The sequence below is a fragment of the Dendrobates tinctorius genome, unplaced genomic scaffold, assembly GCF_039654945.1.
Source record: "Dendrobates tinctorius isolate UK_male_01 unplaced genomic scaffold, ASM3965494v1 ptg000115l, whole genome shotgun sequence".
NCBI classification, from domain to species: Eukaryota; Metazoa; Chordata; class Amphibia; order Anura; family Dendrobatidae; genus Dendrobates; species Dendrobates tinctorius.
Window position 1 is genome coordinate 15,526,743 of NW_027361783.1, and position 26,676 is coordinate 15,553,418.

The 26,676-nt window shown below is 40.6% G+C and overlaps 1 protein-coding gene across 1 annotated transcript in view; it reads right to left on the reverse strand.

The window, feature by feature from the left end:
- Positions 1-16,395, reverse strand: part of DOK6 (docking protein 6) — an 800,529-nt gene extending 784,134 nt beyond the window's left edge. The window contains 1 exon segment of the mRNA XM_073590016.1: positions 16,053-16,395. Coding sequence (XP_073446117.1) covers positions 16,053-16,118 — 66 coding nt within the window. The 5' untranslated portion in view covers positions 16,119-16,395.
- Between the last annotated feature and the right edge of the window lie 10,281 nt (positions 16,396-26,676).

Consider the following 26,676-nt stretch of genomic DNA (forward strand, 5'->3'; position numbering starts at 1 on the left):
CGTGCCACATTTTTGGTATTTCTTGTGAAGCGAATCGCAAATTGTTCAAATTCACTGGGTTCAATGAGCTCCTAAAAATTCAGTGCATATAAACCAAATCAAATGGCTAAATTACAAAACTCTAATACTATGTGATAGCAGAAAAATTAACCAAACAATATCCAGGAAATACTAATTTACTGTACACATAAATTCCTTAGACCATTTCATGTAGCAAAGTAGACTATAAAATTTTAAAACCATTGAACATTTTCCATTTCTTTCCACCTCAGAGAAACTGAAGCAATATCCACGGCGGCTGAGTTTCTGCATTCTAAACATGCACCATCTTCTTTGATAGATGTGTTTCTAGTAATAATGAGAAGACGCTCGAGTATCCATTACACCTTAATAAGGAAACAAATAACAGGTACCTCACAATTGAATTTGTTGCCTAGATTCAGATATCAACATTTTACCAGAGAAAAATCCTAATATACTGGATTGATTGCAGAAACAGGGAAATTGTATTTGCATCTTTTGTCATTTAACAATCACATAGTAAATATGCAAGTCATCATTACATGTTAGTAATCAACTAATATGGCCAACTTCAGCCCTCATGCACATAACAGAAGATCGAACAATAGCCATGTACAATAGCTTCCAGAATTCTTATGGTTGCATGATAGCAAGCTCTAAGCCTCCAGGAAGTAAGTATCATGCATCTGGGTTTGAACTCTTGAGTCTGTGCTTTGTGGTCGGCATCTCTGTCTGCCAAGTCCAGCAGATACACTTTTTTTCTGGGTGTTTAGTTTCTATTTTTTTTGCTTCAGTCTTTTTGGGACAAAAGGTGTTTTCATTTATTCCCTTTTCTGCCCTATCACCTTTCAGGTGCGATTTTATATACTTTCCCCTGCTGGTATTTCTTTCAAGTGAAAGTCTAATTTGGATGTCCAGTTATACTGCTGTAGTTTAAGCCAGTCAGTGAAAGACTGGCAAGAGTTTATGTCTTTGCTGTTTATGTTCTTTACCTTGCACCTATCTTCTGCTTCTTTTTAGGAAGTAGGTGGCATATTTTCTAACAGTATGTATTATTCCTTTATTTTCTATTTTGTTTTACTCACTCTGGGATCTCTTTCTATTTCAGCAAACTTTCCCTTCTGTAGGTAATTTACACTCTGCTCTGCCCTCTGGTTCTTTAGGAGCAACGTGAAGCACTCAATAGTCTGTAAGGCAGCGTAGGTTCATGTTGCCGCCATCTAGTATGTGGTTAGGGCTATCTCTGCTCATGTAGGAACCACTAGGGATTGCAGGGTCTGCATCTGTTGTCTGCTCAAAGAACCAGCAGGGTCAGTTGCAGTTTCAGTGTGTTACGTATTTTCCAGAGTGAGTTGCTACACTATCGTAACAGGAAGTTATGGAAGTATTGTACATTGGAAGCACAAATATTTAATATTACTGCATCTAATAAGACGTGTCAATTTTATGTCTGAATCCACATAAATCCAAAAGTAGACACCTTCATATGTCTGCTTCATATGAAATATGATGTTTGGAACAGCGAAACTGAGAGAGATGAAAGCCGTATTTTTTGACACTTTTATAATGGCTAATTCTATAATTCTATGATGACTCAGAACAAGCACACAACTGAAATATAGCAGTTTGACAAAGCAGAGACCCTGCATCAAAACTATACTTAAAAAAATATTTTGTAATGTATTGTACACATGGCTTAAAACCCACAATTAAAAGCATCACAATTAAATAGGAACTGAAAAGCACAAAAATAAAACAAATATTGTTAGGGAATGTGCACACAAAGTCTTATATATGCTGACGTACTTGCATAGTTTTTGAAGCACTTCAGAAAAATGCCATTGGGGATGGGGGGCTTCCCAAAGTGTGTTCTTTGCCATCTTTGTAGTCATTTTGGAGCAGCTTTTTTACACTTCTGTTATTTTTTAAAATTTTATTTATATAATAGTAACAACTTCCACATTAAGGCCGACTGTTGTGAGTTCATTTTTCCCTTCACCATTGAGGTGTGATGAACTCCCTCCTCTGGTGAAGGAAGGTAGTGAGGCTGATTACCAAACACCTGGGCAGCTAGATGATGACTGGGTGGCTGGAATTGAGGACTGGATATAAGGCTGCCGACGCCCTTCTTCCTGGCTGGTGATTTTCCTGCTGGATTCTTGGAGACCAGTCTGATTCCTGCATCTCAAAGCTAAGTTTTTCTGCTCTTCTTTGTACTCTTCAGTTTTGTTTTTGTTTTGCCTTGTTTTTTGGGAGTTCTGCCATCCCCGGCCGGGGGTGAGCTGAACTCCATTTTTTTCTCTGATCTGTTGATATTTTGCTCTGTCTTCAGAATATACATGAGTGCTGATATAGTCTTTTGAAGCCTAGCGACTTCAGGGCCTGTTTTTCCTATCAGTCGGTTGGCTCATTTTGATAGGGTTTTTGCGGATGGCAGACAACAGCTTTCCTATCCTGTCCTATGTAGTTAGCTTGGGCCCCATCATTTGCTCAACCTATCTTTCTATCTGTGTTAGTGTTTTCATCTTGCTTCACCGTCATTATATGTTGGGGGCTGCCTATTGCTTTGGGGTCTGCTCTGGGGCAGTTTAGTTTTTCCCCTTTCTGTCTTTAGGCTATATAGTTCTCCGGCTGTGATCGAGGGGTCTAGGGCACTGTAGGAACCCCCCACGGCTACTGCTAGTTGTTGTGGATAGGTTCAGGGGTCTGCAATCCGATAGCTGCCAACCTCTCTGGTTTTTCTGGACTTAGCTGGTATTTTGTTTTTTCCTCCTTCGGTGACTCATCATAACAGCCGACTGAAGAATGGGTAGCTCACTTCTTTTAGTCACCTCACATATTCACTATTTTATTTTAATGTTTTTTGAATGCTTTTTCATGCAGTTTCCAGACATCATGTGTGCATATCTTTATAATGGTTTAGTGAAGGCTAATTAATTTTAAACTGCATGTGGCATAACTTCAAGGGAACTATACTTTCAAGTAATTTTTCAGAATTAGTTGTAGTGTGTGTGCATGACAAAAAAACACTATCATTGGTCATGATATGACTTGTATCCTACATTTTTCACCAGTTTTCCCCCAGCAGGCTCTTTCTCTGTTTCCAATTGTCTCTGAGCTAGTGGATGGAGCCTAGTTATTTTGGTGTCTCCCATAGACTAATCTAACAGAAAGAGGGTTCTCTGCTCTTTTTTCCTTTAGTAGCAGACGGACAGAAACAACAAAGATATGAAGGAAATTATACAGCGATACTGCAGTGTAGCTGTGAATCCAGCATTGTGATAAACTAGCTAGAATCTGCATGATCTGTTTATCTGCCTCTCACTGTTCTTCCCCACTCTTTGTATACTTCAACATATGTAATCTGATATTCTATTGTGCTGGCTGTCTATTTTGCCTTGAGCAATGCTCATTTGAGATGGTTTTGAGAGTGAATGTGAGTTCAGAAGGCAAGGATTAGAAGTTACTCATGAGTGAAGAAAAAAGCAGATTCTCTGATGAGATACATTACAAAGTTTAGTATATTCTCTTGCACTACCGTTCTATGCAAGGTTTGTTGAAGTTTCATGAAAATTTGTATACATCTTTAATGAAAATGTGTAAACAATAGTGTTGGGCGAGCGTGCTCGCCAATGCTCCATATGCGATTGAGCATCAGGGTGCTTGGGTAAGCTTGTTACTCGATTGAGTATCGCGGGTGCTCGAGCGCCATGTTTGAGTCCATGCCCCACGACCAATAATATGAGGATTGCCTGCCATACACTGTAATGCTGTAGCCATTATATAAGACCCAGTGACTCAATGCTTGCACACTCTCCTCTGCAAGCAGTTCAGAGAGAGTTGATCTAGGTGGGAGAGTTTAGATTAGAGCAGACATACTGTATAAGCAGTGTTTAATTATTGAAGTGCTTGTATACCGCTGCTGCACCATTAAAACAAATGTCCTTTTTAGGGCAACATACTGTTCTTTCTCTAGTAAAAGTGTGGTTTCCTGCTTTTTTTGCATATAGTCCTTCTATAGGTATACTGCTGCTGCAACCTAAAAACAAAAGTCCCTTTCAGAGCTACATAATTTCTTTTCCATATTTCCCAGAAAGTTTGCAGGCATAGATTAAATACTGAATTTGAAATGTGCAAGGCAATAAGGGATGGGGAAGTGGACAGGCTGCTGATGGTGCACGCAGAAGCTGAGGCCATGGGCCAAGTGCAACTGTGCCTGCTGCTGGAGCACTACAAACATGCCCATCCACAAGAACTTCCTGTTCCACTTGGCAGGGGGGCACAGGACACCACTCTTGAAGTCAGAAAAGTGTGAACAAGTGGTTGGTTGGATGGCAAGTAATGCTTCTAGTATGTTTCCCAGCACCATTCTATCTTCCACATGGTCTAATCTGTTTTCTGTGGCCCTCCTCTATGTAGGGTGTAGTGCAGTCCCTTCTTCTACTTTTTACAAGCCCTTGCACTTAGTGCATAAACATTATGAGTTTAGGAATCCCACTACCTAACAAATGTAATACAATGTGCATGAGGCCATCGTTTATGCCTAATACAAGGTGTATCAGAATCCCTCTTCCTTCTAATTTTTGGCAGTTCTTGCACTGTTTGCATATACTTTTTGAGTTTCAGCGTCCCTACTTCATAAATTAAACAGGATGTATCTTTTGTCACAGGCCACTGTGCTCTTAGGAAACTTGAGTACTGCAGAAATTATTTTGTAACCTTGGCCAGATATGTGCCTTGCCACAATTCTGTCTCTGAGCTCCTTGGCCAATTCCTTTGACCTCATGATTCTCAATTGGTCTGACATGCACTGTGAGCTGTGAGGTCTTATATAGACAGGTGTGTGCCTTTACAAATAAAGTCCTATCAGTTTTATTAAACACAGCTGGACTCCAATGAAGGAGTAGAACTATCTCAAGGAGGATCATGAGGAAATTGGCATCAAGTGACTTTAATATGAGTGTCTGAGCAAAGGGTCTGAATACTTATGACAATCTGATATTCAAGTTTTTCTTTTTTAATAAATTTGCAAAACTTTCTACATTTCTGTTTTTTTTCAGTAAAGATGGGGTGCAGAGTGTACGTTTAATGAGAAAAAAAATGAACTTTTTTGAATTTACCAAATGGCTGCAATGAAACAAAGAGTGAAAAATTTAAAGGGGTCTGAATACTTTCTGTATTCACCGTATCTTTTCAAGGTCACAATGGTTTTAGGTTTTAATGTGTAACAAAAAAATCTTCTATTAAGTAAACTACACATTTCGGATATGAGACATTAAGGACTATAACAGCAAAATTACATAAATGTGTTTACTAAGCTTTGAGATATTCATCAAATATTTCAAGAAACATTTCCATTTTAATAAATCTAAATAATTTATTAAAACTGTCTGACTAAAAACAGGCCTTGCTGTCCTTGGCAACCAAAGTGCAGTTGACATATTTTTCTGAACAGTTTAAGTAGTACATCTTGAGGTTAATTAGTAGTACGGGACTACAAGAATATTCTTGCTTTTAGGCTTCATTTACAAATCCTTTAACCCCTTCCCGACATGCACCGTACCAGTACTGCTCTGCAGGAACTGCGTTCCCGCAAACAGCAGTATTAGTATTGCAGCCTCACGCTGAGCGCAGCGGTGATCGCGTGCGGGTGTCAGCTGTATGTGACAGCTGACACCCCACAGCAATGCCCATGATCGGTGCTAGCACTGATCATGGGCATTTAACCCCTCTGATGCCGCTGTCAGTAGTGACAGCGGCATAGAGAAGTATCGCGCAGGGAGGGTGCTCCCTGCGCACTCCAACCGGAACAATGCGATGTGATCACGTTGTTCTGGTGTACTCCATGGAGACCCCTGGCACCAAGAAATTTTATCACTATCACAAAGTACAATGTCACGAGAAAACAATCTCAGAATCAGCAGGATCCGCTGAAGCGTTCTAGAGTTATGACCTCATAAAGTGACAGTGGTCAGAATTGTAAAAATTGGCCTGGTCAGGAAGGTGAAAACAGGCTTCGGGGTGAAGGGGTTAAACATGGTTTGGGTATGGACCACGATGCACAAACTTGTCGCGGGGTGCCAATTTTGGGTTAGGAAACCTGTGGCTAGTCCATTTATCACGGTTCATACTAAGATTGTGATGCATAAATGTTTGAATGAGGCATTAAATAATTTTTTGTATATAAAAAACAGAATTAGAAAGTGATTTTGGTGCAATTTTACACAAAATGGGTACAGAATAGATGTTGTGTGTATGGTTGTCAAATTGTACCAGTAAAAAAGTTGTGCGAAAACAGACATGCACAGTTAAATGTCAATACTTTTTTTCACATTTTTTTTCACAAAATTCAACCCCCTTTCCTAACATGATGTGATGCTAGGTAGGTACAGTACGTGTCTAAAAGTCAATCACCTGCAATAGGGTGCTGTATTGGTGTGGAGTTCACAGATGTAGAATTTGACCAGGTAAATAGATGTGCAAAAAAATTGTTTGAGACTTGCAGTTAAATATCTCAATTTGTGGGAATTTTCTTTTATATTTAAAAAAAAAAAACAATTATTCCTCCTTCACAAAAATGATTGCACAGGAAGTGCAAAAATCCACTAGAGACAAGTAAGTGCATGGTCTGTGACATTAATTTCAGATTTTTTCACTTAAAAAATATTGTGCTGCCTTGCTCCGGTGGCTTTTTTTTGCCTCCCCGCCTAACCACACATGAGCTGATTAGCATGGGAAAGTTTATGAACATTTTCCCACACTGTCAGTTCACCGCAGGTCAGGCTGGGAGTCAGCGCAGCCTCAGTGACATCAGCGGTAGTCATTGAGGCTGCGCAGACTCCCCACCTTACCCGCGGTGAACTGACAGCATGGGAAAATGTTCAGAAACTTTCCCACATCAATCAGTTAATCTCCGGTCAGACGGGGAGGCTGACATATATATATATATATAGAGAGACTGTATATATGTTTTCACGAATATTTGAGGCTATGTCCATTTTGCAAGCAGGCGAGAAAATCTCACCATACGGATGCCATACGGATGTCACACGGATACTTTGATGTGAGGAAATTGCATCCTCACATTGCACATGGATGACATATGGATCACTGTTCATGAAACATTTGTGCAATTCTTGTCCTTGAAAAACAGACTGATATTTTACACGTCTAGTGTGACTCCAGCCTTACTCACAGACTGCTACACTCACTGCAGTTGTGCAACACAAAACTATCTGGTGTACTTTCAAATCTTCTAGGTCTTTCTTTTCCTATCGCTATTGTTTAGCTATGATCACTGAAATTCTCTTACTATCCTAAATCACCCTAAAATGGCTGTTGAATTCCCTGATTAGGCTTTTATATAGGCTATAATACCCCTTTTTGTTTGGTTGTGCCCAACCATACGGTTTGATAGCTGCAAGGCATTCTACCGAAGCCCCACATGGTCACATCTAAGGTCATGGTGCTGATGCAGTCTTTAGCAACATATCAAAAGGTGGTGTGCATTTTCTGATAATTCATGCAACTTGAATTGCAAATTAATCAAATGTGCTCGGACTTCAAAATTTCAAAAAATTCAATTTGAATTTGATTCAGATTGAATTGATGCACTTATCTCTAGTGGTTACTATTATCACATATTGCAGATCTTTTTTTGGGTTGGACTGATCTTTATCATTAGTTATTAAAACTAACTTTTAATCTTGTGTATGCTGACTGATATTTTTACTGGAAGACAGGGTTTCAAGTTTTTTATTGAAGGCAGTGACATGTGAAAATGACCCTAGGGGAACAAAGAAAACAGCATTGCATAAATTCAAAATAAAAAGATTAGTTCATATCATATAGATTCAAGTTCTGAAATCAGAAAATGGAGTTTGGACCATATCATGTATTTATGTACATAATATCCTCACTAGATCTGTATCAACTAAATATTTAAAACGCTTCGGATCAACCGCATGCCAAAGCTTTCTTATTTTTTTCATTTTGTGCAATAAGATGCTAATGTGACTTTACATTAAATATGCCATTATTATTACAATATTGAGGATTATGATGCCAGTGTTTGAATAAATCTAATGTCACGCTCTTTAATAACTTATTTACAAGAAGTAAAATTGAAATTGAAATAAGTATTTACATGTACAAAAAGCTAGGAATGGGAACACTGTAATAGATTAATATTTTTATTTTGCAGTCGCATTGTCTAACTCATCCCATAAATTCCATCTATTTGATAGCTTTTCATCCGTAATTAAACATTGAACATATTTCAAAATCTAATGTCCTGATGGCCAATATCTAGTTCACATGGAAAATCTTGATTTGACTTTTATTTAAAAAATGTATTAAATGATTTGATGAATCTTTTTTTTCGGAGTGTTGTTTTACATTATTTTGCACATATGTAATTTGCTCTTGACGTAGAGTACGTTATATAATCCTGATGAAAGTTCTGACAATTTATTACAATATAGAACCGATGACAGAAAAGCAGAATAAATTCTGACCTGTAGTGAACCATTAAACACAGAAAATCTAAACTACTACCTTGAACAAAATGTTGATTGTACTTTGTCCCATTGCTAGGACCCTCATTGATGAGTTTTAATTTGCAATGAAACCCAGCAGCAAGTATGTAATCCCCTTGTAATGTATCCACAGGTCATCTAGAACATTATAAAATGTTCAATGAAATCAATTGGCTGCCTGTTTGCCGGAGTAATAATGAACAGCTCAATAATGGATCACTCTTTTTTATTCCTTAATATGATATTTAAAGAGTGTCTTTACTTATTAAATGGAGTGCACCACCCACATTTTTTAAAATGAATAAAAACTAAAACCAAATACTGATTTTTCAAAAAAAATTCTGATTGAAGGTTTCTTATTCTATCATCTGGAAAGGCTTATAACAATGACCATCTTGCTTGTGCTGCTGCATTCTGTGATATGTTTTACATTTGCCACATGGACCACAGGAATAAAGAAAGGTCAATATGTTCAATGGCATCTATAGGAGAGTTCTGTGATCTGCGCAGAGGTCACTTTGAGGAGAGAGGGAGAGGGAATGAGCTATAACCTTTACTTATTGTGAAAATGGATCTTGTGTCTTCTGTGTGTAGATATTGTCATCGAAATCTTTCCTTTGCAAAAAATGACAATAGTGAAAAGTGATCTTTACAAAACAGGAAGTTTAAAGCGAACCTGTCACAAGGTTTGACTGTTATGAGATACAGTTTAACAATTATGTAGGTACTAAGGAATCTGATAGCGTGGGATAAAACCAGTCTGAGAACAAAGCTGCAGCAAAAAGATGTATTTAAACAAAACAGAAATGCAAACAGAACTAACACAAATATTCCTGCAATTGAAATGAGGTGCTAAGCACAATATAGTAAATAACAGCAAACTGAATAGTGGGACGCGACCGCTAATATGAAACCAGTCAAGCAAGGATATCATGCAGGAGACACGTAAATGAGGAAGTCCATTAAAGATATCAGTGGGAATGCATATAGTACTTAAATGTGGGTGTCCAGCAAGGGGGTAGTGGAAATGCATACAGTACTTAAACGAGGGAGTCCAGCAATAACTTGATCGCATGTGCATATGGCACTTGTTTGTGGAAGTCCAATAATACGTAGAAGAAGTGTAGACAGGGGATGGTCTCTAAAGGTACCTTTAAGGCCGACAAGTCCCGCTCAAGTCCAACACCACAGCCCAAACAGACGTAATCCAGAAGATATAAAGAAGTGATACTTCTTACTGACCGCAACAGCTTCTGAGGTGAGAGACAGTACCCAAGTATTCTGGTCAATAGGCAACCTCGGTCAGGATCCAGGAGAACACAGAAAATGGAAGCCAGCTGAACGAGGCAAGGCAGACCACCTCAACAGGGCAGAAAAGTATGCCTGTGCAGGAGACTGGCCAGAATGTGTAGATGACATAGGAATGCATCTTCCACACGAAGCAAGAAGAAGACGGCATCAGGAGATCACAAGAGCCTGAGAGGCACAGGACCAAGACCAGCAACATCCTTCAGACCCAACCAAGCCCACCAGGTGAGTATGTTAAAAGCTGTTTTTTGTCTTTCAGTTTTGGTTTGGGGAAAATATACAGCATTATAGAATGAGGTATATCAGCCCTAAAAGGTGGTGGCGGTATCTCATATATTTTAAACCTGGTGACAGGTTCCCTTTAATTCTAAAATAGGCTTAATGATGAGTGTGAAAGTACAAGATTTCAGGATTTATTTTTAAACACAACCCAAACATGACAACCTGACAATCTTACAACACCAACATGGCGGCCTAATGTTTTTCTATAGTCCTGTCCAAGAGCTGGATTGATAAAATATTGCATCCAACAAAGAGTCCTTGGACTCGTACCTGAACCTGGTTAGAATACTTTTTAAGAGAACAATTGCATAGGAAACACCGGATGGAAAAACAAAATGGAGGTACTTTGTATGTACATAAACCCTAATAGGTGTTCTTTAATGATGGCTTCATTTACATTATTATGAAATATTGTGTTAATTACAGACCTGCAGTATTATAGATTGTATTGTCAGCATCTATGCTCATATTGTGCTTGCGTTATTTTCATATTGATTTTTGTAAGCTCTGTGTCAGAGTTCTATTTTTCTCACTGTATTCCAGCTATATTTTCTCTAATTTGCCAAGTATAAATGTTGATGTGAGTGTAAATTTGTAAGAAAATACAAATTAGAAGGTTGGACACGTGTTCATGTGTTATTAACCTTAGATTTAATATAAAAAACAATGTGTCTGACTATATAATTACATTGATTAATGCTAGATTTGGGACACCTTCTGAGCAGAGAAATACAGACATGATATATAGTTGAATAAATAAGTTCTTGGAATTTTGACAAAAAAGATTTCCAGTAAGAAAAATCTATTTAATAACATAATGATACCAAAAGACTATCATGAAAAACAATGGACACCTTTAACATCGAAAATATATTAGTTGTTATCTTTAGTTAAACCAAAGTTTCACTCCATTTCAGTTTATCTCCATTGCTTAATTTGTTTTCCGATCACATGACGCAATTTATAACCTTCTCCTAGTTTGGACTTTTGTTGGTGAGCCTATCCCAGTAATACATGCTGAATTTCAGACCTGTATATTTAGGATACTGCTGTCTTCACCAGTTCTCATGCACCAGCACTGCTTCCTCTCTGGAGTAATTTTCAGATCTCAAGAAGGATTATGTGTAATTCTCCCCATTTACATTGTGTGTGAGATGCCTTCTGTGAATGTTCTCCCCCCCGCTTAGGACAGAATGGTCCCATTGAGCAGATTATCCTTTTATTTTAAGATTGGAAATATTGAAGTCATTGACTGCAACTGGAAAATCTCCTGTAAATGTACGGTGTTTATGATTAGGTCACCGAGGAGGATAGCCGGGGAATAAGCTAGGCAACCAGAAAACCAGAAAGGTTGGTATCTTAGCGGATTACAGACCCCTAAAACTAACAACACAACTAGAATTAGCTGTGGGATGTACCTACGATGCCCTAGACGCCTCGGCACAGCCAAAGAGTTAACTAATCCTAAAGCAAGAAAGGGAAAAGCTAAACTGCCCCGGAGTAGAACCCCAAAGGAACAGATAGCCCCCAAACATATATTGCCGGTGAGACAAGATGAGGCACAGACACAGGTAGAAAATAGAGTAAGCAAATGATTGGGCCCTTACTGTGTAGATAGAACAGGACAGGAAAGATACTGTCTGCAATCACGCAAAAAACCCTAAGAAAAATCCAACACATCTGATATGCAAAAATACTGAGGTCACACGACCTCTCCCCCACTAGATTAGAATTCTGGTGTGAACTGGAAGCAAAACAAAATATACTGATATAACAGGGGGCTAGCAATACTGAACAGAATGACATAAGCTGTGGCATATGGAACGGGGTCCAGCACAGGTCCCAGCAGGGAACAATGCTGAACCCACACAGCAAAGCAGAAAGCAGAGACAGGTAAAAACTGGATCAAATGCAAAAAGATTACAGCAAACAACTTATCTGAACGATGCAGGACTAAGCAGGGGGCAAGCGGACTTCAAAATGCACAGGAAGAGAGCCAAATCACCAGCAACAACTGAGAGAAGCCTGCTCACTTAAATCTTCACAGTCTGTAACACCTCACCCTCTTCAGGTGATTGACTTCTGTCAATTCGACCAGCTCCATTACCCACAGCAACCACCAGAGGGAGCCCAAACTCAGAAGTCAAGTCACAAGTGTTCACAACAGTACGGTTTTACAGACACAATACAAAAGATCCTGGTCTTCAGAGCTTTACCCATAGAATATATTAGAATGCAAGTAACCTGAGTGCCATGGTTATAGTGGGGATCAACTGTCATGCATCCGTCCCTGAACCCCTATGTAAGGCAATGTACAGTAGTACATACATAAAGAGAGAGAGAGTGGCTCCCGTCTACCACAAGAATGAGAGCCTCTGTTTGCTATTGGATCTTCACCTTGGCTCATAAAGTGAGGACATCTTTTATTAACAGCAATAAATCATGCTGTTCTCATGGAAACACCCCTTTAGGATGAAAGAGGAAAGTCAATGTTTTTTTATGTTTTTTTACTTCACTTCAAACTGTAGATGGGAAATCCCACATAATTTGAAATGGACAAAACAGCTTCAAAGGATACACAGAAGGCATCATTAAGCATATGCAGTTAGCACTGCAGAGTCCTGATGCTAAATCCATTTTTTGTGACCTGGGTGATCTTTTCTATTAAGGAAGACATAAAGAAAAAAAAGGCATCACCCCTGTAACAATAAAGCCTGTGAGTCACTGATTTTCACAGCAGATGAAATAATTCACTTCATTCTGTCATCAGCTCATCCTGAGTGTACTCCACAGTTGATTTTATGGCACTGAATCCAGTAATGTAGTTTCCATCTAACGTGTTACAATAGGTCAGTAATTCTCCAGCCTGAATTGCTCACAGGCACATGGTAAGAAAAAGCACATCAGTCTCAATGGAGGAATATCTGTCTGGGGCTAATTAAAAGCATTCAGCTTATAGGACTTTTTATTGCCCCGCTGACATTTAAAATGTCATTAGCCACCCACATTCCTTGGTATGACATAGCATAAAATCTTCTGCTTAGATTAGCTTGTCTTAAAAATTAATCTCTCAAATAATAAAAATTTAAGACACATCACATTATCATGGCATTATTTGTACTAGTTATGAAAAAAAATAGTACCATTAATATTTTACCGTGCAAGCGTTGGGTTGCCTATATACATTTTGCTAGTTTTTCATAGTGAGCAATATCTCTTTCTTCAGTTGGCTTTCCTCTCCTGGAAATATTTGCATAAATAAATGGGAAAACTTTGAAAAAATGCAGTCAGGTCTTTGCATTTTGGTAGAATAGTTTTCTGTATTATCACTGATAAATCTTATTTTTCTACAGGGATGAAAAGCCCATAGTGGACCAAAAAGTTGTCCACCAATGGAAACTGAATGGATGAGCAATTTATGAAAGCCACTCTTGGGGTCATTATTTCAGATTAGGCCATTATTGATTCTACATAATAACAGCTAAAAGCATTTAATCAGGTTTCCACATTAAAACAATTTTATTACACCATTGGTTTAGTTTATTCACAGATTATCGTTAATTAAACATATAATTCTTCACTGAAAGAAATGGTGATCAATTACAGTATTTTAAGAGAAGCACACAATGATAAGCCTGAAAGTAGAAGAAACTCTTCCCAGCCTGTACACAGTATTAACTGCATTTCTCTATACATTTTCCATTCTTATATAATCCTTTCATTTTTCCTTACAAAATGAAAATACACAAATAGCAAGAACCTTGCTCTAATTGTTGCAAAAAACATGGTTCACTTATGATGTTACAGATAAAGGGCAAAATTTTAAAAAAATGTTAGCGTTTGGTGAATGAGTCTCCAAAATATAGAGCAAAACAAAGCAAAACAGCCAAAAGTTAGTGAGTAAGGTCAGCAATAAATCAAGCACATATCTCATTGAACATGTCCAAGAGCAAAAAAGCATTGTTTGAGTCCTTCGATCAAGGTCTATGATCATGAACATACTGCATTGGCAGTAGCTGACACATCTTCCAAACTACCTCAAAGCTCACATTTATAAGCCTTTCTTCAACTGTTTTGTTTGCATTTATTACATTTATTTTTCATGCTACTGATTTAATATTTATATTCTAAGTAGAACCACATAATTAAAGATAATTAACTAATTAATTATCAAAATAAGTACCGTATTTGTGGATACTATACTGTGCTTCCAATAGTTACATTAAACTCAAAGTCTAGCATCAGCCTTAGAATGGGGACAAACCAACAAACCAGACCACAAAAAAACACAAAAAAACATAGACAGGCAATTTTTGCAGTATGACAAGTCCCCATATCACACCTAAAATCATTCATTTTAGTGATAAGAGATCCCGTAAAGATCCAAGCTACTTGAGGAATTTTCATTTTCTGAGTGACTCTGGCTTATCTGACACAGTTTGGGGACGGGATTCATTATTTGACAGGAGTTCTCTCGATAACGCAGGTGCTAGACTATGCCTCCAGCCTGCTGTTGCCTGTCTGTTGGCATCTTCCAGTCCAACTCTGATGTTTAATCATTCAGCCATGTGCCCAAGATAAGATAACCATCACAGCATTAGTGTCTACCTTTTCACTTCAGAAAAACATGTTCATCCCTCATCCATTGTTTATGGGCTGGCTTTAAGTCGATGACTATAACAGAAGTAGACAGGTTGCGCATAATACTTGGCCATTAGATTAATACAATAAACAACGACTAAAAAAACAATATATGTGGATAAGTATTAGTGCATATATATATACACATATATACTCTTCTACTTTATTCATAGCATATCACAATAAAAGACAACTAAGAAACAACATATGTGTGTATATGTATATGTTTGTGCATATATATGCATATATATAAACACATAAATATTCGATTATACTTAATTCATAACATATCACAATAAGCAACTAAAAAGCTATATGTGTATAAATGTGTGTGTATACATGTTATATATTTACTGTATATATTTATACATATATACGTATATTCTCTTCTACTTTATTCATGGTGTATCACAATAAAAAACAACTAAGAATCAACATATGTGTATATGTGTGTGTGTATATACATCAATGTAAAGGCTATATGTGTATAAGTGTGTGTGTGCATATATGTTATATATATATATATATATCGTCTGTCCTTCTTTATAGCATCACTCCCATACATGACCAGTGATGTGTCTTACTTTGAGGATCAGACAAATATGAAGTTGAGTGGGTTTGGGAGAAGCAGTTGGGGGTGATTGTGAATGTTACAACATTCAACTCAATGATCAATCGTATTAACCTCCAATTCAATTTTAATATTCCGCATCCTTTCTACTTCTTCCAATGTTAATCCACTCTTTTCATCAGTTAATCCTCATAATGCAAGGTAACAAATAGCATTCCGTTATCCACTGTAAAGAACTCCCATGTGGGTACATTCCTCAGACTGTGCTTAATCCACTCAGGAACTGATGTCCACAGCAACACAGGGCAAAGCTACAGAAGTGTCTGGCAAGGTTATTCCTCTGAATCCCAACCAGATAATCAGTTTGTTGTGCTTGACATTAGGATGCAATGTAAGACTTAAGGGCAACATTACAGCGCTCCATACATACACAGCAAGTGAAGCCAGATCTACGGTCACAATCGGAGGGGAACGTCTTCTTTTCCGCCCCCATGGATATCAGAGCAATTGCTGGCTAAATGCAGATGATCTCAATACTGCTGTACACAAATCATCCGCTCCTCATTCCTCCCTAAGGAATATACAGTAATAGCTAAAGATAGTACAGTAGCCGCCTGTCACACAAAACTATACAGCACAATCCAGCAAAAAAAAGCAGCAAAAAATGCACATAGTGCGGAATTGTCACTTACCCCAAGCTTTTTGCTTCTGATTTTTACATAGCCTTGCTTTACAATATCATTGAAGTTGGATGCCATAGTGAATAGTGTTGGCTTCCTCTAAGTACCCTGCTTGCTCAGTCTCTTTAGCTGGATTACAGATTGTGTCATACACCCTCCCCAAGCTTCTGCAAGTGTTTGACAAGGCAGCAATAACAGCAGTAGCAGTAGATGACAGGATGGCTGTAGTAAGGAATCCAGCCTTAGACTAGCTGAGCTGTCTATGAGCCCAACAGCATCACTAGCTGCCTGGTTGAGCTGTCTCTGTCTATGAGCCCAACAGCATCACTAGCTGCCTGGCTGAGCTGTCTCTGTGCCTATGTGCCCAACAGCAGGAGCTCTCTGCAAAAGCAGCCACTCAGTGTCAGCGCTCGACCCCCTCCTCTCCCCCAAGCATGCTTTACTGAATATCTAAATTGCAAAAAACAAGGCAATGTAAAATAGGTGATTATCTAGAAAAGGCAAGTAAAGCCTATTGTGAGCAATGCAAGGCGCATTTCTTAATTGAATGTGAATAAGATATTTTCATAACAACTTCCATTATATATTCTTTGCTTTCATTGTTCCAGAGATGGCAATTCTTTGTAACCCAGTATAATCTGCTCTATAATAACGTAGCCTATATTATCCCGTGACTGCTTCCACAATTATACGCCTGTTGCTCATAATATCACTCATTTAATAGAGAAAAGCAAAATAAAAAAGGAAAATAATGTGAATATCCAGAATAGCTATTACTCAAATGTTTTCATACCTTTGTACACTAATCATGACTGTTATCAACCCCTTAACCCCAGAGCTTTTTTCGGCTTTGCGTTTTCGTTTTTCGTTCCCCTTCTTCTCAGAGTAATATTTTTTTTTATTTTTCTGTCAATATGGCCATGTGAGCATTTGTTTTTTGCGGGATGAGTTGTACTTTTGAACAACACCATTGGTTTTACCATTTCGTGTACTAGAAAACGGGAAAAAAATTCTAAGTGCAGTGAAATTGCAAAAAAAGTGCAATCCCGCAGTTGTTTTTTGTTTGGCTTCTTTACTAGATTCACTAAATTCTAAAACTGACCTGCCATTATGATCCTCCAGGTCATTACGAGTCCATAGACACCAAACATGTCAGGGTTCTTTTTTATCTAAGTGGTGAAAAAAAATTGCGCCATTTTTCGATACCCGTAGCATCTCCATTATTCGTGATCTCGGGTTGAGTAACATAACATAGTAACATAGCTTTGAAGGCTGAAGGAAGACCTTATGTCCATCTAGTTCAGCCTATTTTTAGTGCAGCTGTTCTGCATTGTTGATCCTGGGGAAGGCAAAAAACCCACAGAGTAGAAGCCAATTTTCTCCATAGGGAAAAAAATTCCTTCCCCTAAGCTGGGTCAACCATCTACCTATAATATTATGTTATTCGTAACCTTCTATACTGTTACTCACAAGAAAAGCATCCATTCCTTTCTTAAATTCATTCAGTGAGTTGGCCATCACCACTTCCTCAGGAAGAGAATTCCAGAGCCTCACTGCTCTTACCATGAAGAACCCTCTTCTATACTGGTGCAGAAATTGTCTTTCCTCCAAACGAAGAGAATGCCCCCTTGTTCTTGTCACAGTCCTTGGTACAAACAGTTCATTGGAGAGATCTCTGTATTGCCCTCTGATATACTTGTACATATATATTAGGTCTCCCCTAAGCCTTCTCTTTTCTAGAGTAAATAGACCTAATTTTGATAACCTTTCTGGGTATTGTAGTGAACCAACTCCATTTATCATTTTAGTAGCCCGCCTTTGAACCCTTTCAAGTTCAGTAATGTCTTTCTTGAGCAACGGCGTCCAAAATTGCACACAATACTCCAAGTGTGGTCTGACGAGTGATTTGTACAGAGGGAGAATTATGTTTTCATCTCGTGTCCCCAGACCTCTTCTAATGCATCCCATGACCCTATTTGCTTTGGTGGCAGCTGCCTGACACTGGGCACTCCAATTTAGCTTCTTATTGACTAAGATGCCTAAGTCTTTTTCCATGTCTGATTTCCCCAGCAGTTTCCCATTTAGTAAGTAATTGTAGCATCTGTTTCTCCTTCCCATGTGCATAACCTTACACTTATCTGTGTTAAACCTCATTTGCCATTTTTCAGCCCAATTCTCCAATTTACTCAAATCTGTCTGTAGTTGCAAACTGTCCTCCTTTGTGTTAACTACCTTACACAGTTTTGTATCATCTGCAAATACTGATATTTTACTGTGTAAGCCATCCACTAGATCATTAATTAATATATTAAATAGTAGGGGGCCCAATACAGAACCCTGTGGTGCCCCACTAGTAACCCTGGCCCAATCTCAGTATGCACCATTAATAACCACTCTTTGTTTTCTATCACTAAGCCAGCTACCTACCCATCTACACAAAGCCCAAGCTTTCTCATCTTACTTACCAATCTTTTATGTGGGACAGTGTCAAATGCTTTAGAGAAGTCGAGATAAATGACATCCAATGATTCTCCTTGGTCCATTTGAGAGCTTACAACCTCATAGAAGCTGATCAGGTTAGTTTGACAGGATCGATCCTTCATAAATCCATGTTGATATGGAGTTAAACATTTATTAACATTGAGATATTCCATAATGGTATCCCTTAGAAACCCTTCAAAAAATTTACCCACAACAGAAGTTAAGCTTACCAGCCTATAGTTTCCAGGTTCCCTTTTACACCCCTTTTTGAATATTGGTGCCACATTTGCTTGCCGCCAATCAAAAGGAACAGATGCTGTTTCTATAGAGTCTTTAAATATAAGGACTAGAGGCCTGTCTATCACATTACTTACCTCCCTTAATACCTGAGGGTGAATGTCAATTTTAATCTTACTAAGGCGGTTCTGGACTTCTTCCTGGGTTAGGCAGGTAATACTTAATGGGGAGTTTACATTATCACTCTGCATTTCCCCTGGCAAATCCTTTTCCTGTGTGAACACTGTTGAGAAAAAAGTATTTAAAACATTTGCTTTTCCCACATCGCTCTCTATGATTTCACCCTCATTGTTCTTTAAAGGGCCGACACCTTCAATTTTAATAATTTTACTGTTTATATAATTAAAGAATAGTTTGGGGTTTGTTTTACTTTCCTTAGCAATGAGTCTCTCAGTTTCCACTTTTGCTAAATGTATTTGTTTTTTTACACATTTTATTTTTTCTCTATAACTTTTTAATGCTTCTTCATTGCCTTCTTGTTTTAACTTCTTAAATGCCTTGTTCTTGTTATTTAGCCACATTGGTGTTCTCCTGTTCCTAGCCCTTTTATTTCTGTACGGTATGGCTAGCTCGCAGTGGGTGTGTAAAACTGATTTAAATATTTCCTGCCACGACTGCAGCCGCAGACGTGGCCCAGCAGGCGCCTCTACGCCGACGGAGAGGGGGTGGGCATCCCCCGGGGATGCAATATGGACCTTCTATACCACATAGGAGGACCCGGGCCTACCCGAACTAGGGAAGGGCAGCGACCAGGATTCTGTGGCAGCTGAGCATGTGGAAAAGGACACGTACGACTTGATGACACGGCACATCTTCAGGTATAAATAAAGTAAAGTTTACTTAAAATAAAGTCACAGTACATAGACAAAACCAGGACACACGAGGTCATCAGGACACACGAAGTCATCAGGACATCAGGACACACGAGGTCATCAGGACATCAGGACCCACGAGGTCATCAGGACATCAGGACATCAGAGTCACCGGCAGACATCAGACGGGAGTCATTTGGTTCCGGACATCCAACACGACCTATAGGCACCATTGCAGTCATCCAGCTCCAGGCTCCAGGCAGCGGTCATCAGGTTCCAGACTGCGGTCGACAGGCTCCGGGCATCGGACCTAGCAAGGAACTCAAGCGTGATGGTGCTAACACCGCAGGATTGCTGGGCCTGCATGGAGCTAGCACCGCATGGTAGTCAGAGCACAGCATAGTAGATGTTCAGCAGGAACACCGGTTACAAGAGTCTCAGAGTCACTGGGTGTGGGGCTCCAAACACAGAGGGATTCCAGGAACATAACACAGCAGACAGTTCAGACATAGTCAGGTAAGTGATAGGTACAGGATCAAGGATTCAAGCCTGGATACACCGCCTCCAGGCCAGGGTGAATTTAGACAGGGTCAGGTACATGACAGGTACAGGATCAGGGATTCAGGCCCGGATACACCGCCTCCGGGGCAGGGCGAGGGTACAGGACAAAGCAGGAATCAAGGCAGGGACTTTGGTACCATAACCGAGACAGACGAGGTCCACAGACACGAGACACACATGGCACAGTCCAGGAGCTTTGTGAGTAGCTCTGGCCCCGCCCATAGGGCAGGGTAAGTTTATAAAGGGGCTGCCCCTCAGCAATTGGCTGGGGACAGCATTTTAAGCACACACACTAACCCTGATAAAAGCAGGGAAGGTGTGCCTGTGCACATCCTAAGCACACACAGAAACCATTGCAGCACAATCAGTGCAGGAACTGCAGCTTAGAGCACCTGGCATTGTCTGCAAGCATAGACACACGTGGAAAGTCATGCACCAGCTCAAATGACCTCACAACCCGCAGACAGCTTCCACAGCGGCGACCAGGGACCACACATGTGGATAATCCAGCAGCAGAGCAAAGACCTAACACCACATGTGCAGCTACGCAGCAGAGCAGGGAACTGAGCAGGCTCCATACAGGTAACAGCCAGCAGTATCCCAGCTCAATTAGGGGGGAAAGGAGTAAGGGGTTAAAGCAAACACATGAATTTTCACGCCGACAAGCAGATACAGACAGAACGGCGTGACATTTCCCATTTATTTTCTGTGCTCCTATTTTTGAGGACATTGCCTCAGTCAATTCAGTGAAGGTCCTCTCTAAGCTGGTCAAACTTTGCTTTCCTGAAATTCAGCGTTTTTGTAACCCCCTTCCAGGGCACCTTACTGAAGGACAAGTGGAATTGTATTATATTGTGGTCACTGTTCCCTAGGCGCCCTTCGACTCGTACTTCTGTTATTCTATCTGGCCTGTTGCTTAAAATTAAGTCCAGAAGAGCTGTCCCTCTAGTTGGGCCCTGCACAAGTTGTGACAGATAATTATCCTTGGTCACTGACAGAAATTGGTTTCCTTTCTGAGATACGCAGGTTTCAGTTTCCCAGTCTATGTCGGGGTAGTTGAAGTCCCCCATAATAATCACCTCATTGTAATTTGCTGCTTTGTCTATTTGTTTCAATAATACATTTTCAGTGGCTTCTGTTATATTTGGTGGCTTATTTTTTGCATTGCAGAGCTAATGTTTTTAATTATACCATTTTGGTGCAGATGCAATCTTTTGATCGCCCGTCATTGCATTTTAATGCAATGTCACAGCAACCTAAAAAACATAATTCTGGCAATTTGACTTTTTTTCTCACTATGCCATTTAGTGATCAGGTTAATACTTTTTTTTATTGATAGACTAGGCGATTCTAAACTTGTTGATACCAAATATGTGTATGCTTGATTTTATTTTTATTGTTTTATTTGAATGGGGCAATAGGGGGGTGATTTGAACTTTTATTTTTTTTTATCTATATATAGAAAAATGAGTGTATGTATGTGTCTATGTGTGTGTGTGTGTCAAGCCACACTCACTCCGCAGAGTCGATGACACCTGCAACCAGGAGCTGCATCTGATGCTCTGAGGGAGCATATAACAGTAGCATGAGTCTCCTGAGGAACTCCTATTATGGGAGGAAAATGCGTCGGCAACACCGGGCTCTTTAGCTAGTTTTTTTTATATTTTTAAAAACATTTTCTTTTTGGCATGCTTCAATAGTCTCAATGGGAGACTAGAAGCTGCCACAACCCGATCGGGTCTGCTACATAGAGGCGATGATCAGATCGTCTCTATATAGCAGATTTACTCACTTGCTATGAGCCACTAGGTAGCGCTCACAGCAAGCTGGCACTGACAACCATAGAGGTCTCCAGGAGACCTCTGGTTGTCATGCCAACTCATTGGTGACCCACGATCACATGACCTGGTCACCGCTGGGCCGATTTCCGGTCTAATGGCTGGAAGCGCATGCTAAATGCCACTGTCAGAGTTTGACAGTGGCATTTAACTAGTTGATAGCCAAGGTCGATTTCACCCACGGCTGTTCCGGGCACAAGTCAGCTGTTCAAAAGAGCTGACCTGTCCTGGGAAAGATGTGGGCTCACCGCTGGAGCCCACATCAAAGGAAAGGAGTCTGATATCGGTATAAATGCGTGCCCGATGTCGGAAAGGGGTTAATTTAAATTATGAAATGGGACTTTTCTTATTACATTCTTGTACTTGATTCCACTGACTTAATCAAGGCTTCAGTTTATTTGAAGGTATTATTTAATTATTTTTTTTTCAGAAAACCTACCAACATTTACAAAATAAAAAAAAAATGTAATCTAATTACTATTGCAATTAATCTTCAGTTTCCATCCATTTTTCTCCATTTGTCTACTATGGTCAGTACTAGAACATAATGATGTTGTTCCAATAGTGACATGTCTCATGACTACATCCTCCAATGGCTGTAGGATGCAGTGACGCTGTGTCCATATAACAATATAACACCCACTATGTGATAATATAGTCTGTTAAGTTTTTACCACCTAATCTGAGAGCAATGGGCTTCTTGTTGTAGCTTTGATAAAATTTCTGATTGACAGTTTTTTGCCTATACAATGAGGTATGCAAAAAACTGTTTACATAAGGTTATACAGAGCTCAGCATTGAGTCTTTGGAACGGGATTATACAGAGCTCAATATTCACTGTGCACTTGGGTATACAGAGCTCAGCATTCAGTGTGGGTAAAGCTATTCAGAGCTCAGCATTCAGTGTGGGCAGGGTTATACAGAGCTCAGCATTCTGTGTGGGTGAGGTTAGACAGAGCTCAGCATTCAGTGTGGGCAGGGTTATACAGAGTTCAGAATTGAGAATACTAGATCTGCAGCAGTTAAAACAGTGAATTTAAGCAATATGTAAGTTTATTTCTGCTTTTTAAATCCCTTTTATTTGTATTTGCTTTGTACATGTTCTAATTGTCTAATTTTGTAAAATCCTTTTTATATCTCTGTAAACACTGCCTACTTTTGGAGTAAATATAAAATTTATAAGTTCCATCTCCTTGCTCTGTGACGAATTCATACGTGCCTGAAGATAATTACGCTACTAGTTTGGGTTGGCTTCGTACCCCTTTATTAATTTTAAATATTAATAGAGAGAACGGAAGCTGGTGGCAGCGAAGTGTGTTTTTGCAGGGGGGTAGTGCAGGCAGTGACTGAGCAGGTTTTATAAGCTGATTGTGTGGCTGCGGCCAAAGCATTCATAACTCCCTCACTGCAAGCGGGCATAATAGCCATAGCACAATAAGTAGCACGTCCGGTGACTAATTATCCTAGGTGCAGTTCTCTGACTGACCTGAGGGTAAGGGGGGCGCTGGCGAGCTGCGAGTTCCAAAGTGGAACTGGAAAGTGGGATATACATAAATCCCGGCAGCTTGTGATACAGTGTGGCAGCGGTGGGATAACCAAAATAAGCCCCCCTGAGGTTAATTGTTAGGGCAAGACTAGCTTGCTGCTTTCATCACATTGTTGGCAGCGGTGGGATAACTAAGATAATCCCCTCTGTACATGTGATAGCCGTGCGCTGGCCAAAGGTCACACCCCTAATCATGACAAATGTATAATAATAATAATTGTCGCCAGGCGCCGCTGTATTCACTCTGCGTGCAGAGCTGGTGATAGAGTTGTCAGAACCAGAAGCTCTAGAAGGCGTTCTTTGCTCATCACTAAGGTTACAGTGGCTGGAACCTGTACTACAGTCCAGTGTGACAGTTTGGGTGTGTAATTGTAAGCCATGGACCAGGTGCGCTCCCCAGGATACAGATAAGCAGTGAACAAGAAAAGCAGTGAACATTAAATCTGTCAAATTAACTTTTGCTGTTAAACTCAGACTAATTACGCTTCCACCAACCAACAAATTGTAACAGGTTCATCTCCACACACCCAGTCACAACTGACCAGGACCACTGTGCTGCGTCACTCAGTAGGCATGAAAATGTTGACTACACTACCCAGCTGTGCACACTCCTAGTGCGGCTGCCGAGCATTTACCTGGAAAACTGGAACAATCAAATGATTGTCAGGGTTGGCCTATTGGTGATGCAGCACAGCAGCTTACAAATGTAAGAAGATGGCTATAAACCCCCTATGTAGAACCCAGTTATTGAACTATACACCATTGTGTTCACCTCGCTCCTCGGATCATCTCTGTATACTACAGTAGTTCCCATTTAATACTGTAGTCTCTATAAGTTTTACTGAGTCTAATGGGCACTGATGCAATAAAGTGCCTGTATCTGCCTGTCTCACTTTGGCATAAAACTAACTGTGTGACATCATGCATGCTTCCTCCGTAATCCTTGTGGTGGGCCTGAGCTCAGGACTTACCAACCTGTGTCTGGTCACTGTGTCATTGCAGAAATAAGCCCACCTGGGCAATGGCTGTTTGGCCAATGTATGATGTGTTTCTAACCAGTGCGTGGTACCACAGCTGATTTGCTGGAGGGCCCTTCCTAGGGATGGAGATCAAAACGTCTTCCTCCTTCCATATCGCACCAAGCTCTTTCAAGATGGCCACCGAACCAACCCTTTCCTGTCAGGCACTTCCTCTCTATTGCTTGCACTGCCCACTTGCGTGAAGCTCTGCCTGGTTCTGTTCAAACTGCAATTCAAACCAGCAGAACAGAGTCCATTTCACATAACACCAGTCTCTGCCAACAGAATTGCTGTTCTTATTTCTCCTCACAGATGTGGGGTAACTCTTCTGATTAAAAAAAACCCTGCACAAACCAGTTTCAGCCAGAGTCATCAAGCAGTTGCAGGGGAAACAGTGGCCTCCTGTGGCTGGTGATTAGTACTGCAGCTAATAATATTGTCAATTCTATATTATTAATAGAATAGAACAGCAGCTGCAAATTACATGCAAACACTTAATGGTAGGTGACAGTCAGCGGCATATTCCCCATAACCTCACACTCTGTCCAGCTACTAAGGTTAGAGTGGCTTGGACTTTTAGTGCAGTCCAGTGTGACAGTTTTGGGGGGTGTGCTGTCCAGCTAAAGTTATCAGCTCCCTGCTCCAGCCAATTGGAGAGGTCTACACCTTATGCCAGTTATATTGTTCCCCTGGCTAGATGTGCTTCTTCTGCTCCTGTTATGTTTAGTGTATTCCTGTTTTACCCCGGCTTATTTCTGACTATTCTTACAGATCCTAATTTTCTCCTTGAAGTGACCTCTCGACTCTTGAAGTGACCCTGCTTGGAAACCATTCCTTCCCCTGGATGTCAGCTCTTTCATGGTAGAATTCCACTGGCTCCTATTTAAAACTCGATACCTGCACAGATACTGGGATTTCCCTGGAGTCTGGAGTTTCCATGTGCAAAGGAGAATAAGGATGGTCCCTATTTACTGTGACACCCCCTCAGATATTTGTATACAGCAATTAAGTCTCATCTTAGTATTCTTTTTTTGCAAGTTAACCCCTTCCTGACATCCGACGTACTATCCCGTCCACGGTACCCGGGCCCGCATGACCGTGGACGGGATAGTACGTCGGGCCCTTTAATGCGATACCACGACTAAAGTCGCGGTGATCGCATTAAAATTCTGACGCCATCTCACCTTAGAAAAGATGGCGTCGGCATCCCGGGCTGCGATCCCGCCCCCCCGGCATCCAGAGCGCTGTGATTGGCTGTTCAATTCTGAACAGCCAATCGCAGCATTTCTCATTGTTTCAGCCAATCAGCTTGGCTGAAACAATGATGTCCTAGGCTGGGATCAGGTACCGATGTACTCGATCCTAGAGCCGGTGCCTGGCAACGCCAGGCACCGGCAAAAAGCACCCGGATTGGCGCGATCGACGATCTGATCGATCTCGCCAATCGCAGTGCACAGCGGCGCTATATCGCCGCTGTGCCCTGCCAGTACCGGCCAGGATCGGTGCTATATTAGCACCGATCGTGCTGGAGCCTGCAGGAGTTGGCTGGCGCGATCGATTAGATTGGCGATCGCGCCAACCACAGGGCACAGCTGCGGTCACCACGTGACCGCTCTGTGCCCTGCTGGTGACCTGGGCATGACCTGCCTAGTAATCGGAGCTGTGAACTCCGATTCTAGGCAGTTGCCATGGTCACCAGGCAGATCAGGGATTGGTGGGATCGATGTAATCATTCGAGCCCACCAATGACAGGTCACAGCAGCGATGTGACCTCTCTGTGACCTGCCCCCTGACCTGCCTCTGACCTGTCTGACCTGTCTGCAGGGGTCCTCACTCTAGCTGAGGATTCCTGCAGAGAGGTCGGATGCAGCAAGAGCTCCTGTGCTGGGTATTGTGGTGCCACAGCTTGTAGCATCACAATCCCTGCAGAAGAAAGAAGAAGAAGAAGAAAGAAAACTACAATTGTAAGTGTTAATTGATCCCTGATCCCCTGCCCAATCTATCTACACCCCCCCAATCTATCTTCATCCCCCATCCCCCCTCCACCCCCCTCTTACCCCCCTTCACCCCCTTTTACCCCCC